The sequence below is a fragment of the Mastigoproctus giganteus genome, chromosome 14 (genome assembly GCF_048544385.1).
Source record: "Mastigoproctus giganteus isolate SK-2022 chromosome 14, ASM4854438v1, whole genome shotgun sequence".
Classification (NCBI taxonomy): Eukaryota; Metazoa; Arthropoda; class Arachnida; order Uropygi; family Thelyphonidae; genus Mastigoproctus; species Mastigoproctus giganteus.
The window spans coordinates 40,382,210-40,397,445 of NC_143588.1; the positions used below are offsets into that span (position 1 = coordinate 40,382,210).

The 15,236-nt window shown below is 40.2% G+C and overlaps 1 protein-coding gene across 1 annotated transcript in view; it reads left to right on the top strand.

The window, feature by feature from the left end:
* Positions 1-15,236, top strand: part of LOC150075078 (uncharacterized) — a 275,156-nt gene that overhangs the window by 100,595 nt on the left and 159,325 nt on the right. Inside the window, exon 7 of the mRNA XM_090389084.1 lies at positions 14,876-15,062. Within this exon, the coding sequence (XP_090245210.1) occupies positions 14,876-15,062 (187 nt within the window). The remainder of the gene's footprint in view (positions 1-14,875; positions 15,063-15,236) is intronic.

The following is a 15,236-nucleotide window of genomic DNA, read 5'->3' on the forward strand; positions in this document are numbered from 1 at the left end:
CAGTCGACATCGCTGGACAGTGCAGTGTTGAGTCAGTTTGGTGTGACATAAGCATTGGGAGATCAAAATTGAGAGTAGGAGTGTGCTATAGGCCTAATGACTCTGATGAGTATAATAAGGAACTGTACAGGGAAATAGAGTGGGCTAGTAAATCAGAGAGTCTTATAATGGGAGATTTTAATTTCCCAGATATTGACTGGAATTTGGGGGCTGGTTACTCACGCACTAGCAGAGCTTTTGTGGATTTATTGGATGATTGTTTTCTACATCAGCATGTTCGGGAGGCAACTAGAGGGAGTAATACTCTTGATTTGATTATCAGCAGTGATTCTTCATGCATTAAGAATCTGCAGATAAATGAACCACTAGGTGGCAGTGATCACAGTGTGCTGAAGTGGGATTTACTCAAAGAGGTAACTACCATTAGGGGTAAAGGGAAGGGTTATTGCTTCCGTAAAGGCGACTACGATGGACTGAGACAGTATTTAAATTCTATACAGTGGGACCAACTGATGATGTTACCAACAGCAAATTCAAAATGGGAAGCATTCAAAGAACTTATCTTGGAAGCTACTAGGCTTTACATACCAACTAAGAAATATTGTTCAAGGTTTAGGCCAAAATGGATGTCAGATGAAGTAATGAGGCATATGGCAGAGAAGAAAAATGCATGGGATACTTACAAATTAACACAGGACACAGAAGCCTATGATAGATACAAGTTGATATGCAACCAAGTTACAGAGGAGGTTAGGCAGGCGAAGGCAGATTACGAGAAATCCTTGGCAAGGGATGCAAAGAAAAACAGCAAAGAGTTCTTTACTTATGTAAACTCTAGAAGGAAGGGGATGAATCAGATTGGTCCACTTGATATTGATGGGTCAACTGTTGATGATCCTGCTCAGGTAGCTAACAAACTAAATGAATATTTTGCATCGACATTCACACATGAGGAGTTATTCAGCAAAGGGAATACCAGAGGTGTATTCAACTCTAGCAGTAAGCTACAGAATCTTGAAATAACTGGGAGTAAAGTGGAGGAGAAACTGTTGAAGATAAACACAAGAAAGGCACCCGGGGTGGATGGGATCTATCCAGTTATATTAAAGGAGGCAGCAAAGGAAGTAAGCAAACCCTTAGCCATAATTATGAGAGCTTCCTTGGACTCAGGGGAGGTACCCATAGACTGGAAATGTGCAAATGTGACCCCAATTCACAAAGGAGGATCAAAGGCTGACACAAGTAATTATAGACCTGTGAGCTTAACTTCTGTTCCAGGAAAATTAATGGAGGCACTGGTTAAAGAAGCACTGCAGGATCATTTAGACAAGACTTCAGTTATAGCTCAGACACAGCATGGTTTTGTTAAGGGGAAGTCTTGCCTGACCAACTTGATTGGATACTATGATGCAGTCACAAAAGAACTGGATGCAGGGAATAACTTTGATATTATATACTTGGATCTTAGAAAGGCTTTTGATACTGTTGCACATGGAAGACTGCTACACAAATTGGAGCAGTGTGACATTGGAGGCAAATTGCTGCTATGGATAAAGGGGTGGTTGAGGGGGAGAAGACAGAGAGTGGTAATCAATGGACACTGCTCATCGTGGACTAATGTTATTAGTGGAGTCCCTCAGGGCTCAGTGTTGGGTCCATTGTTGTTTTCTGTATTTATAAATGATATTGATGATGGTATATCAAGCTTAATGTCCAAGTTTGCAGATGATACAAAGGTTGGCAGGGTTGTCAAGGACGCTACGGATACTATGCTGCTGCAACAGGATCTGGAAAGGTTGAGCAGATGGGCTGAGAGGTGGCAAATGAAGTTTAACATTGACAAATGTAAAGTACTACACATGGGAAACAGCAACCCCAGAGCAACGTATCAACTCTGTGGTACTACACTGACAGTGGTAGAGAATGAAAGGGACTTGGGGGTGATTGTGCAGTTAGATATGAAGTTTTCTGAGCAGTGCAGACGGGCTGCAAGAGTAGCTCATGGAGTATTGTCAATGATATACAGGAATTTTTCCAGCAGGGATAAGGAGGTGATTATTCCGTTGTATAAGGCAATGGTCAGGCCACACCTAGAGTACTGTATACAGGTCTGGAGGCCTCATTTCAAGAAGGATGTAGAGCTGCTGGAACGAGTACAGAGAAGGGCAACAAGATTAGTGAATGGAACAAAGGGGTGCTCTTACGAAGAAAGGCTTAAGTTTTGCAAATTACAGTGTCTGGAGACTAGGCACCAGCGAGGTGACCTGATAGAGGTGTATAAAGCCTTGAATGGTTTAAGCATGCTCAATGCTGATGGGATTCTTCCTCTAGCTCAGAAAAATCACCTGAGAGGGCATAAATTCAAATTGAGGAAAGACAGATGTAGGATAGACGTGCGGAAATTTGCCTTTAGCCAGCGGGTGGTTGGTAGGTGGAACAGACTTCCATCCCTTGTCGTGGAAGTTGATAGCCTAAATAAGTTTAAGGCTCAGCTGGACAGGTATTTCGAACGAACAGAGGGGTGAAGAGGAAGTGGTTATTTTTATTTATTTATGTTACTTTTTTTTTCTTTTTTTTTTTTGGCTGATGCTGCATAAGCTTGCTTTCTTGCATCAAATGCCTCTACTAATGCTAATGCTAAATGTGGTAGGCTGTACCTGTTGGGTGTATTCATGCTATAACTCGGGAAAAAAAAATTCAAAAGCCATATTAAGTAAAAATTTGTCTATATTTAGAAAGGTAAATTGCAGATTTTTATCTTCAACCAGCAATTAATGTCGGCTCATTATTTTTGAGTTACATCACAGGTGCAGTGCTGACACAGCAGGACTAATATCCATATTACAATTTGCTCTTTGTATATCCCACTAGTTATTTGATCCAACAAAATGAGCTAGATAATCCTGGATGGAGGGTGGGAAGGATTTAAACGGTCACCACACACTATAGGATAACCATCACGTAGATCAAAGAGGAAAACAAAGTACACAGTTTTTAGATGATAAAACCTTTTTGTCCTAAATGATGTGTATGTTTACATTCCTTCTGGAACAAATAATCCAATAGATTTGACCATCTTTTCAGCAACTACTCTAAACAAGACAATCAACTACTTAGCATTCATTATCCATTAATAATTTAATTCTTCAACATACCTTCTTTTCACTACTCGAAGTCTGCAATGACACGCTGAGAAAAATGACACAGCTGAAAAAGCCATGCCAAAATTTTCCTCAAAACTGCCAATAAGCTGAAATGGTGGAGTGCTGACTTCTGAACAGTTAAAATATAAATGCACTTGACCAAGAGAGAAAGAGAGAGAGAGACAGACAGACAGACAGACAGAGAGGTATGATAGATGCTGCAATAATAAAACTATATGGATCTACCTTAAATTTCACCCAAAATGAAACGACCCCCACACGTAAAATTGCTGATCCTGCATGAATTGTCAATGTCTTCTGGAGACATTGCCAAAACATCAGCAACAGAAAGCTATACATTAAAATTCAGCAAAACAAAAGTTTACATTTTTCTTTAGGAGATGAACAATATAACTTGCCCTTCACTGTTCATGAACCATATAGAGCCCTCTCAACATCAGAGTACATTGCTGTAGGACTAGATAACATTCACTATTCAGTTATTAGCATTACCTAGCATTAGTACAGGAATATGATGCAAGAAAGCAAGCTTATATATAGCATCAGCCAAAAAAAAAAAAAAAACCCCTTCCCATTCACCCATCCATTCACTCCAAATGTTTCTCTACTTCTGACTTCAACTTATTTAAGTGCTGACCTCCACTACAACATATGGAAGTTTGTTTCAACTATCAACCACCTGCTGGTTGATAGTTGATAGCTAAAGATGCATTTCTGCACATCAATTCTACAATTGTCTTTCCTCAATTTGAATTTATGCCCCCTCAGGTGAGTAATCTGAGCAAGAGGAAGAATCCCATTAGCATTGAGTTTACTCAATCCATTCAAAGCCTTATACACCTCAATCAGTCACCTCGCAGGTGCCTAGTCTCCAGAAGCAGAACTTAAGCCTTTCTTGGTAACACCAACCATTTGTTCCACTCACCAATCTCGTAGTAATAGTAGTAGTAGTGGCATGTGATGCACAAAAGCAAGTTTGTTTGTTTGTTTGTTATTTGGTTTTTAGGAGCATTAGCAACTAAGGCCATATTGCTCCGGGAATATGCGGTGATCATTCCCTGATCTTTCCGCATCCCCGTATTTGGTGGTGACGGGATCGAACCCCGGTCAAATCAAGAAGCGTGCATTACGCACTGCTGCCTCTTCCCACCTGGCTACGGAGGCGCCACCAAAAGCAAGTGTATGAGCTTATGCAGCATCAGCCAAAAAAAAAAAAAAAAAAATCACACCATTCCCTCCAAATGCCTGTCCAGTTCCTCCTTAAATTTATTCAACCTATCAACTTCCACAACGACAGATGGAAGTTTGTTCCAGCAATTAACCGCCCGCTAGCTAAAGGCAAATTTCCGCACATCTGTTCTACATCTGTCCTTTCTTAATTTGAATTTATGCCCTCTTAGGTTCGTAATCTGAACAAGTGGAAGGATCCCATCAGAATTCAGCGTGCTGAACCCATTCAAGGCTTTATACACCTCAATCAGATCACCGCGCAGGTGCCTAGTCTCCAGCCACTGCAATTTGCAGAACTTCAGCTTCTCCTGATAAGAGGATCCCTTCATTCCCCTCACCAATCTTGTTGCCCTTCTCTGTACACGCTCAAGTAAATCTACATCCTTCCTAAAATGAGGCCTCCAGACCTGTACGCAGTACTCAAGGCGTGGTCTGACCATTGCCTTATACAGAGGGACAATCACCTCCTTCTCCCTGCTAGCAAAATTCCTATATATCATTGACAAAACCCCCATGACCTGCCCTGGCAGCCTGTCTGCATTGCTCAGAAAACTTCATATCTAACTGCACAATTACTCCCAGGTCTTTTTCATTTTCTACCACCTTAAGTATAGTACCACACAGTTGGTACGTTTCTCTGGGGTTACTTCTACCCATATGCAGTACTTTGCATTTGTCAAGAGGCGCCTCCGTAGCCAGGTGGGAAGGAGCATCAGTGCGTAGCACATGCTTCTTGATTAGACCGGGGTTCGAGCCCGTCACCACCAAATACGGAGGATGCGGAAAGGTCAGGGAATGACCACCGCATATCCCGGAGCAATATGGCCTTAGTTGCTAATGCTCCTAAAAATCAAATAACAAACAAACAAGCATTTGTCAAGGTTAAACTTCAGTTGCCACTTCTTAGCCCATCTGCCCAAATTATCTAGATCCTGTTGCAGTAGCACACTGCCATTACTGTCATTAACAACCCTGCCAACCTTTGTATCATCTGCAAACTTCAACATTAAGCCTGCTATATCTTCATCAATATCATTGATAAATATACAAAACAACAGTGGACCTAACACCGAACCCTGTGGGACTCCACTAATAACATTAGTCCACGAAGAGCAGCACCCATTGATTACCACCCTCTGTCTTCTCCCACTTAACCATCCTTTTATCCATTGTAGCAACTTACCCTTAATACCATTCTGCTCCAATTTGTACTAAAATTTCCATTCTGCTCCATTTTGTCAATGATATATATGCAACAGTGTCAAAAGCTTTCCTGAAATCCAAATATATGATATCAAAATTATTTTTTGCATCCAGTTCCTTTGTAACCACATCATAATATCCTATCAAATTTGTAAGACAAGACTTTTCCTTAATAAACTCATGCTGTGTCTGAATTATTGCTGCAGCCTTGTCTAGATGATCCTGCAATGCATCTTTAACCAGTGACTCCATTATTTTACTTGGAACAGAAGTTAAATTAACTGGTCTGTAATTACTCGTGTCACCCTTCAATCCCCATTGTGAATTGGGGATACAAATTATTACAGATACAAAATTACAGATACAAATTATTACAGATACAAAAAAATTACAGATACTCGTGTCTGTAATTTTTTTCAGCCTGGAATGTACTTGTTAACAGGAGAGATTGCTTCTACAGGGATGGGATACACTTAAATAGAAAGGGTGCAAGAATATTTGCTGATGCTATCGAGGCAATGTTAGGTGGGTCAGAAAACTGCTAGCTTGGGGGGAGACAAAGACGAATATATTAACAGTAGCCACTGGCAGAGGTGAAAGAGATTCTTGCACTGCTTCTATTGGAATGAGCAGAAGCCTGAAAAACAAGATGCAGGATATTTCAGAGACTGCCGGGAGTCATTGCGGTACAAGAAAACATGGGTTGTGTTAGGGTAGCTAAGAATAGAAATAGGTGCATGTATACTTGCGTGTACACCAATGCTAGGAGTATAGTCAATAAATTTGATGAATTTGAGGTATTGCTCAAAACATCAAAGGCAGATATTGTTGGGATATCAGAGACGTGGTGTCACACAGATATAAGGAATGCACAACTGGAATTTGGGGAGTACAACGTCTACAGAAAGGATAGACTGGATAGGAAGGGAGGAGGGGTTATGCTATTAGTTAAAAAACACATAAAATCCAAGGAAGTGAAGCCAGTGGACATCGCTGGACAGTGCAGTGTCGAGTCAGTTTGGTGTGACATAAGCATTGGGAGATCAAAATTGAGAGTAGGAGTGTGCTATAGGCCTAATGGCTCTGATGAGTATAATAAGATACTGTACAGGGAAATAGAGTGGGCCAGTAAATCAGAGAGTCCTATAATGGGGGATTTTAATTTCCCAGATATTGACTGGAATTTGGGGGCTGGTCACTCACACACTAGCAAGGCTTTTGTGGATTTATTGGATGATTGTTTTCTACATCAGCATGTTCAGGAGGCAACTAAAGGGAAGAATAGTCTTGATTTGATTATCAGCAGTGATTCTTCATGCATTAAGAATCTGCAGATAAATGAACCACTAGGTGGCAGCGATCACAGTGTGCTGAAGTGGGATTTACTCAAAGAGGTAACTACCATTGGGGTAAAGGGAAGGGTTATTGCTTTCATAAAGGCGACTACGATGGACTGAGACAGTATTTAAATTCTATACAGTGGGACCACTGATGATGTTAGCAACAGCAAATGCAAAATGGGAAGCATTCAAAGAACTTATCTTGGAAGCTACTAGGCTTTACATACCAACTAAGAAATATTGTTCAAGGTTTAGGCCTAAGTGGATGTCAGATGAACTAATAAGGCATATGGCAGAGAAGAAACATGCATGGGATACATACAAATTAACACATGACACAGAAGCCTATGATAGATACAAGTTGATCTGAAAAACAGCAAAGAGTTCTTTACTTATGTAAACTCTAGAAGGAAGGGGATGAATCAGATTGGTCCACTTGATATCGATGGGTCAACTGTTGATGATCCTGCTCAGGTAGCTAACAAACTAAATGAATATTTTGCATCGACATTCACACATGAGGAGTTATTTAGCGAGGGGAAAGCCAGAGGTGTATTCAACTCTAGCAGTAAGCTAGAGAATCTTGTAATAACTGAGAGTAAAGTGGAGGAGAAATTGTTGAAGATAAACACAAGAAAGGCACCTGGGGTGGATGGGATCTATCCAGTTATATTAAAGGAGGCAGCAAAGGAAGTAAGCAAACCCTTAGCCATAATTATGAGAGCCTCCTTGGACTCAGGGGAGGTACCCACAGACTGGTGATGTGCAAATGTCACCCCAATTCACAAAGGAGGATCAAAGGCTGACGCAAGTAATTATAGACCTGTGAGTTTAACTTCTCTTCCAGGAAAATTAATGGAGGCACCAGTTAAAAAGCACTGCAGAATCATTTAGCATTAGCATTAGCATTAGTAGAGGCATTTGATGCAAGAAAGCAAGCTTATGCAGCATCAGCCAAAAAAAAAAAAAAAAAGTAACATAAATAAATAAAAATAACCACTTCCACTTCACCCCTCTGTTCGTTCGAAATACCTGTCCAGCTGAGCCTTAAACTTATTTAGGCTATCAACTTCCACGACAAGGGATGGAAGTCTGTTCCACCCACCAACCACCCGCTGGCTAAAGGCAAATTTCCGCACATCTATCCTACATCTGTCTTTCCTCAATTTGAATTTATGCCCTCTCAGGTGATTTTTCTGAGCTACAGGAAGAATCCCATCAGCATTGAGCATGCTCAAACCATTCAAGGCTTTGTACACCTCTATCAGATCACCCCGCTGGTGCCTAGTTTCCAGACACTGTAATTTGCAAAACTTAAGCCTTTCTTCGTAAGAGAACCCCTTTGTCCCATTCACCAATCTAGTTGCCCTTCTCTGTACTCGTTCCAGCAGCTCTACATCCTTCCTGAAATGAGGCCTCCAGGCCTGTATACAGTACTCTAGGTGTGGCCTGACCATTGCCTTATACAAGGGAATAATCACCTCCTTATCCCTGCTAGAAAAATTCCTATATATCATTGACAATACACCATGAGCTACTCTTGCAGCTCGTCTGCACTGCTCAGAGAACTTCATATCTGCCTGCACCACCACCCCCAGGTCCCTTTCATTCTCTACCACTGTCAGTGTAGTACCACAGAGTTGATACGCTGCTCTGGGGTTGCTGTTTCCCATATGTAGTACTTTACATTTGTCAATGTTAAACTTCATTTGCCACCTCGAAGCCCATCTGCTCAACCTTTCCAAATCCTGTTGCAGCAGCATAGTGTCAGTAGTGTCCTTGACAACCCTGCCAACCTTCGTATCGTCTGCAAACTTGGACATTAAGCCTGATATACCATCATCAATATCATTTATAAATACAGAAAACAATAAAGGCCCCAATACTGAACCCTGAGGGACTCCACTAATAACATTAGTCCACGATGAGCAGTGTCCATTGATTACCACTCTCTGTCTTCTCCCCCTCAACCACCCCTTTATCCATAGCAGCAACTTGCCTCCAATGCCACACTGCTCCAATTTGTGCAGCAGTCTTCCATGTGCAACAGTATCAAAAGCCTTTCTAAGATCCAAGTATATAATATCAAAGTTATTCCCTGCATCCAGTTCTTTTGTGACTGCATCATAGTATCCAATCAAATTGGTCAGGCAAGACTTCCCCTTAACAAAACCATGCTGTGTCCTAGCTATAACTGAAGTCTTGTCTAGATGATCCTGCAGTGCTTCTTTCACCAGTGCCTCCATTAATTTTCCGGGAACAGAAGTTAAACTCACAGGTCTATAATTACTTGTGTCAACCTTTGATCCCCCTTTGTGAATTGGGGTCACATTTGCACATCTCCAGTCAATGGGTACCTCCCCTGAGTCCAAGGAAGCTCTCATAATTATGGCTAAGGGTTTGCTTACCTCCTTTGCTGCCTCCTTTAATATAACTGGATAGATCCCATCCACCCCAGGTGCCTTTCTTGTGTTTATCTTCAACAATTTCTCCTCCACTTTGCTCTCAGTTATTACAAGATTCTCTAGCTTACTGCTAGAATTGAATACACCTCTGGCATTCCCCTCGCTGAATAACTCCTCATGTGTGAATGTCGATGCAAAATATTCATTTAGTTTGTTAGCTACCCGATCAGGGTCATCAACAGTTGACCCATCGATCTCAAGTGGACCAATCTGATTCATCCCCTTCCTTCTAGAGTTTACATAAGTAAAGAACTCTTTGCTGTTTTTCTTTGCATCCCTTGCCAAGGATCTCTCGTAATCTGCCTTCGCCTGCCTAACCTCCTTTGTAACTTGGTTACAGATCAACTTGTATCTATCATAGGCGTCCGTGTCACGTGTTAATTTGTATGTATCCCATGCATTTTTCTTCTCTGCCATATGCCTCATTACTTCATCTGACAACCATTTAGGCCTAAACCTTGAACAATATTTCTTAGTTGGTATGTAAAGCCTAGTAGCTTCCACGATAAGTTCTTTGAATGCTTCCCATTTTGAATTTGCTGTTGGCAATATCATCAGTTGATCCCACTGTATAGAATTTAAATACTGTCTCAGTCCATTGTAGTCGCCTTTACGAAAGCAATACCCCTTCCCTTTACCCCTAATGGTAGTTACCTCTTTGAGTAACTCCCACTTCAGCACACTGTGATCACTGCCACCAAGTGGTTCATTTATCTGCAGATTCTTAATGCATGAAGAATCACTACTGATAATCAAATCAAGAGTATTACTCCCTCTAGTTGCCTCCCGAACATGCTGATGTAGAAAACAATCATCCAATAAATCCACAAAAGCCTTGCTACTGTGTGAGTGACCAGCCCCCAAATTCCAGTCAATATCTGGGAAATTAAAATCCCCCATTATAAGACTCTCTGATTTACTGGCCCACTCTATTTCTCCGAACAGTTTCTTATTATACTCATCAGAGTCATTAGGCCTATAGCACACTCCTACTCTCAATTTTGATCTCCCAATGCTTATGTCACACCAAACTGACTCGACACTGCACTGTCCAGCGATGTCGACTGGCTTCACTTCCTTGGATTTTATGTGTTTTTTAACTAATAGCATAACCCCTCCTCCCTTCCTATCCTGTCTATCCTTTCTGTAGACATTGTACTCCCCAAATTCCAGTTCTGCATTTCTTATATCTGTGTGACACCACGTCTCTGAAATCCCCACAATATCTGCCTTTGATGTTTTGAGCAATACCTCAAATTCATCAAATTTATTTACTAAACTCCTAGCATTGGTGTACACACAAGTATACATGCACCTGTTCTTTTTCTTAGCTACCCTAACACAACCCATGTGTTTACTTGTACCCCAATGATTCCCAGCAGTCTCTGAAATATCCTGCATCTTATTTTCCAGGCTGCGGCTCATTCCAATAGAAGCAGTGCAAGAATCACTTTCACCTCTGCCAGTGGCTACTGTTAATCTATTAGTCCTTGTATCCCCCCAATCTAGCAGTTTTCCGACCCACCTAACATTGCCTCGATAGCATCAGCAAACATTCTTGCACCCTTTCTATTTAAGTGTATCCCATCCCTGTAGAAGCAGTCTCTCCTGTTAACAAGTACAGACCAGGCTGAAAAAAATTCTACCCCTTGAGCCCTGCACAATCTTTCCAGGGCCGAATTGATTGACAGGGCTCTCATCATATACTCCCTCCTATCGTGTCTGGGCAGAATTGCAGACACTTTCAATTTCAACCCTAATTCACGGCTTTTTTTCATCAGTGACCTGTACTTGTCAAGTAATTCCGCCGGTTTAGACAAGACTTCAGCTATAGCTCGGACACAGCATGGTTTTGTTAAGGGGAAGTCTTGCCTGACCAATTTGATTGGATACTATGATGCAGTTACAAAGGAACTGGATGCAGGGAATAACTTTGATATTATATACTTGGATCTTAGAAAGGCTTTTGATACTGTTGCACGTGGAAGACTGCTGCACAAATTGGAGCAGTGTGGCATTGGAGGCAAATTGCTGCTGTGGATAAAGGGGTGGCTGAGGGAGAGAAGACAGAGAGTGGTAATCAATGGACACTGCTCGTCGTGGACTAATGTTATTAGTGGAGTCCCTCAGGGCTCTGTGTTGGGTCCATTATTGTTTTCTGTATTCATAAATGATATTGATGAGGGTATATCAAGCTTAATGTCTAAGTTTGCAGACAATAGAAAGGTAGGCAGGGTTGTCAAGGACACTACTGACACTATGCTGCTGCAACAGGATCTGGAAAGGTTGAGCAGATGGGCTGAGAGGTGGCAAATGAAGTTTAACATTGACAAATGTAAAGTACTACACATGGGAAACAGCAACCCCAGAGCAACGTATCAACTCTGTGGTACTACACTGACAGTGGTAGAGAATGAAAGGGACCTGGGGGTGGTTGTGCAGGCAAATATGAAGTTCTCTGATCAGTGCAGACGGGCTGCAAGAGCAGCTCATGGTGTATTGTCAATGATATATAGGAATTTTTCTAGCAGGGATAAGGAGGTGATTATTCCCTTGTATAAGGCAATGGTCAGGCCACACCTAGAGTACTGTATAGAGGTCTGGAGGCCTCATTTCAAGAAGGATATAGATCTGCTGGAATGAGTACAGAGAAGGGCAACAAGATTAGTGAATGGAACAAAGGGGTGCTCTTATGAAGAAAGGCTTAAGTTTTGCAAATTACAGTGTCTGGAGACTAGGCACCAGCGAGGTGATCTGATAGAGGTGTATAAAGCCTTGAATGGTTTGAGCATGCTCAATGCTGATGGGATTCTTCCTGTAGCTCAGAATAATCACCTGAGAGGGCATAAATTCAAATTGAGGAAAGACAGATGTAGGATAGACGTGCGGAAATTTGACTTTAGCCAGCGGGTGGTTGGTTGGTGGAACAGACTTCCATCCTCCGAGCCATCAAATCTCCTCGGAGGACGTTATTATTTTGGATCGTGCACACGGATACTGGGAGCATAAATGGCTCGAGGGTTTACGGATTGGCTCATCCAGTAAGAATACTATGAATAGAGATAGTGGTATACGTATTCATCCTATTATTGAAACAATTGTATTAAGTTCAGATGAACGATTTTGTTTGCCCCGTACCCGAGCCATTTCTGCTTCTGGTTCTGCCCATATGTCGTTGGAACCACGTGGAGAAATACCACGTGTGGAGGTACTGTGAGCCTGCTATATAAAGAGATGTTGCAGGAAGTCATATTACTGTTGAAGAAGGGAGCTGACGCTCTCGAAAGCTTCAGGTTTTTAGCGCTTTTAATTTTTATATTTTAGTATATTTTATAGTAAATGGTCTTTTATTACAGTTTTTACCATTCCGTAATATACAACCATTAATTTGTTGTAAATAATTTGTTTGTGATTTTATATCATTTGTAAAAAACTTTAGTTACAGTAAAATTTTATTTAATGGTCGGTGTATGAGTTTATTTCCTAGACACTCTCTATCTTCTCCCACTCAACCATCCTTTTATCCATTGTAGCAACTTGCCCTTAATGCCATACTGCTCCAATTTGTAGTCTTCCATGTGCCACAGTATCAAAAGCATTCCCAAAATCCAAGTATATAATATCAAAATTATTCTTTGCATCCAGTTCCTTTGTGACCACATCATAGTAGTCAATCAAATTTGTCAGACAAGACTTCCCCTTAAGAAACCCATGCTGTGTCCAAAATATAACTGCAGTCTTGTCTAGATGATCCTCCATCGCTTCCTTAACCAGTGACTCCATAATTTTTCCCTGGAACAGAAGTTAGACTAACAGGTCTGTAATTACCCTTGTAACCCTTTGGTCCCCCTTTGTAAATTGGGGAAACATTTGTTCATCTCCAGTCCATGGGGACCTCCTCTGCGTCCAAGGAAGCTTTCATAATTATGGCAAAAGGTTTGCTTACTTCCTTTGCTGCCTCCTTTAATAAAACTGGATAGATCCCATCCACCCCAGATGCCTTCCTTATTGTTCTCCACTTTGCTCTCAGTTATTACAAAATCACTTAGGTCACTGTTAGAATTTGATAAACGTTTGGCATTCCCCTCCTTGAATAACTCATGTGTGAATGTTGATGCAAAATACTCATTCAGTTTGTCAGCTACCTGGGCATGATCATCAATAGTCAAACCATCTATTTTAAGTGGACCAATCTAATTTATCTCTTTCGTTCTAGAGTTTATATAAGTAAAGAAGTCTTTGCTGTTTTTCTTTGCCTTCTTGCTAAAGATTTCTGGTAATCTGTCTTTGCTTTCCTAACCTCCTTTGTGGCTTGATTACAGACTAGGTTATATCTACCACAGGGTTCTGTGGTAGATATAACCTAGTCTGTCTTTGCTTTCCTAACCTCCTTTGTGGCTTGATTGCAGACTAGGTTATATCTACCACAGGGTTCTGTGTTGCCTGATAATTTATTTGCATCCCATGCATTTTTATTCTCTGCCACGAGTCTCATTAGTTCATGTGACATCCATTTAGGCCTAAATCTTCAACATTATTTCTTAATCTGTATGAAAAGCCTAGTAACTTCGAAGGTTAATTCCTTGAATGCTTGCCATTTAGAATTTTCTCTTGGTAGCATCAACAGTTGGTCCCACTGTATAGAATTTAAAAACTGTCTGAGACCACTGTAGTCACCTTTATGAAAGCAAAAATGGTAGTTACATCTTTAATTAAATCTCATATCAGTAAACTGTGATCACTGCCACTTAGTTGTTCCTATATATGCAAATTCTGAAAGCATGAATAATCACTGCTGATAATCAGATCAAGAGGATTACTCTCTCTGGCTGCCCCTCGAACATGTTCCTGTATAAAACAGCCATCCAATAAATCCACAGAAGTCTTGCAAGAGAACATATTCATTTCCATGTAGAAAAATTGTCCGGAATATCTTGGTACCATCAGTGATTAACAGTGAATCCACAAAGATATAAATGAGATAAAATAAATTACTAGGAAGGATAGAATTTAAACATGATAGCACATTACTGCTGGTCTTTTCAAGGGAGATAATATCAAAGATACCTTTGAGTCAAAAGACCAAGAATTTATTCCAAGAAATCTGTTGATTTTACATTACCACTCATATTTGTATTAATATTATTTTATTTGCTTGGTTTTTAAATGAATTTTTTTCCATTAAAAAGTGTACAAATTTTTATTTGAATAAATTAAATTAATTTTTCAAAATAACGAAAAGACATTTTCCTTTTTCCCAATTTATGAAAAACCTTGACTTGATTCAAAAAATTTGAAGTCAATTTTGTAATAAATATAGCAAACTTTGGGAAGGATAGAATAGAAACATTCTGTAGTTTTAGTTTGCAGGCCTATGTTATGATAGGCACCTTGAATTTGCCAGAAAGATAAAAAAAAAATTTATATATATATATATATTTATTTATTTATTTAATTTTTTTTTTTTTTTTAGCAGTGTACCCACTGAAGTTCAGGTACCAAATGATATAAAAGTAAGATATGTTTATTGTGGAACAGATGGCACTATGTTTGTTACTGAAACAGGAGCAGTTTTAGCCTGTGGACGAAACAATTACAATAAATTAGGATTGAATAAAAGACATGGTTTTCTTATGCAGATGAAAAATTTAATGGCAAAGGTATGCTACTTTTAAATTGTGATAGATATTCAATTAATGGTAAATGTGTATGTACATTGATTGAATTCATTTTAATAATGGAAAATTAAGCATGAAATTCATGAATACCAAAAAGACTTTAAATAACATAGGGGGGGAAACCCAAATGTGCATGTTACGCCAATACAAAAGTGA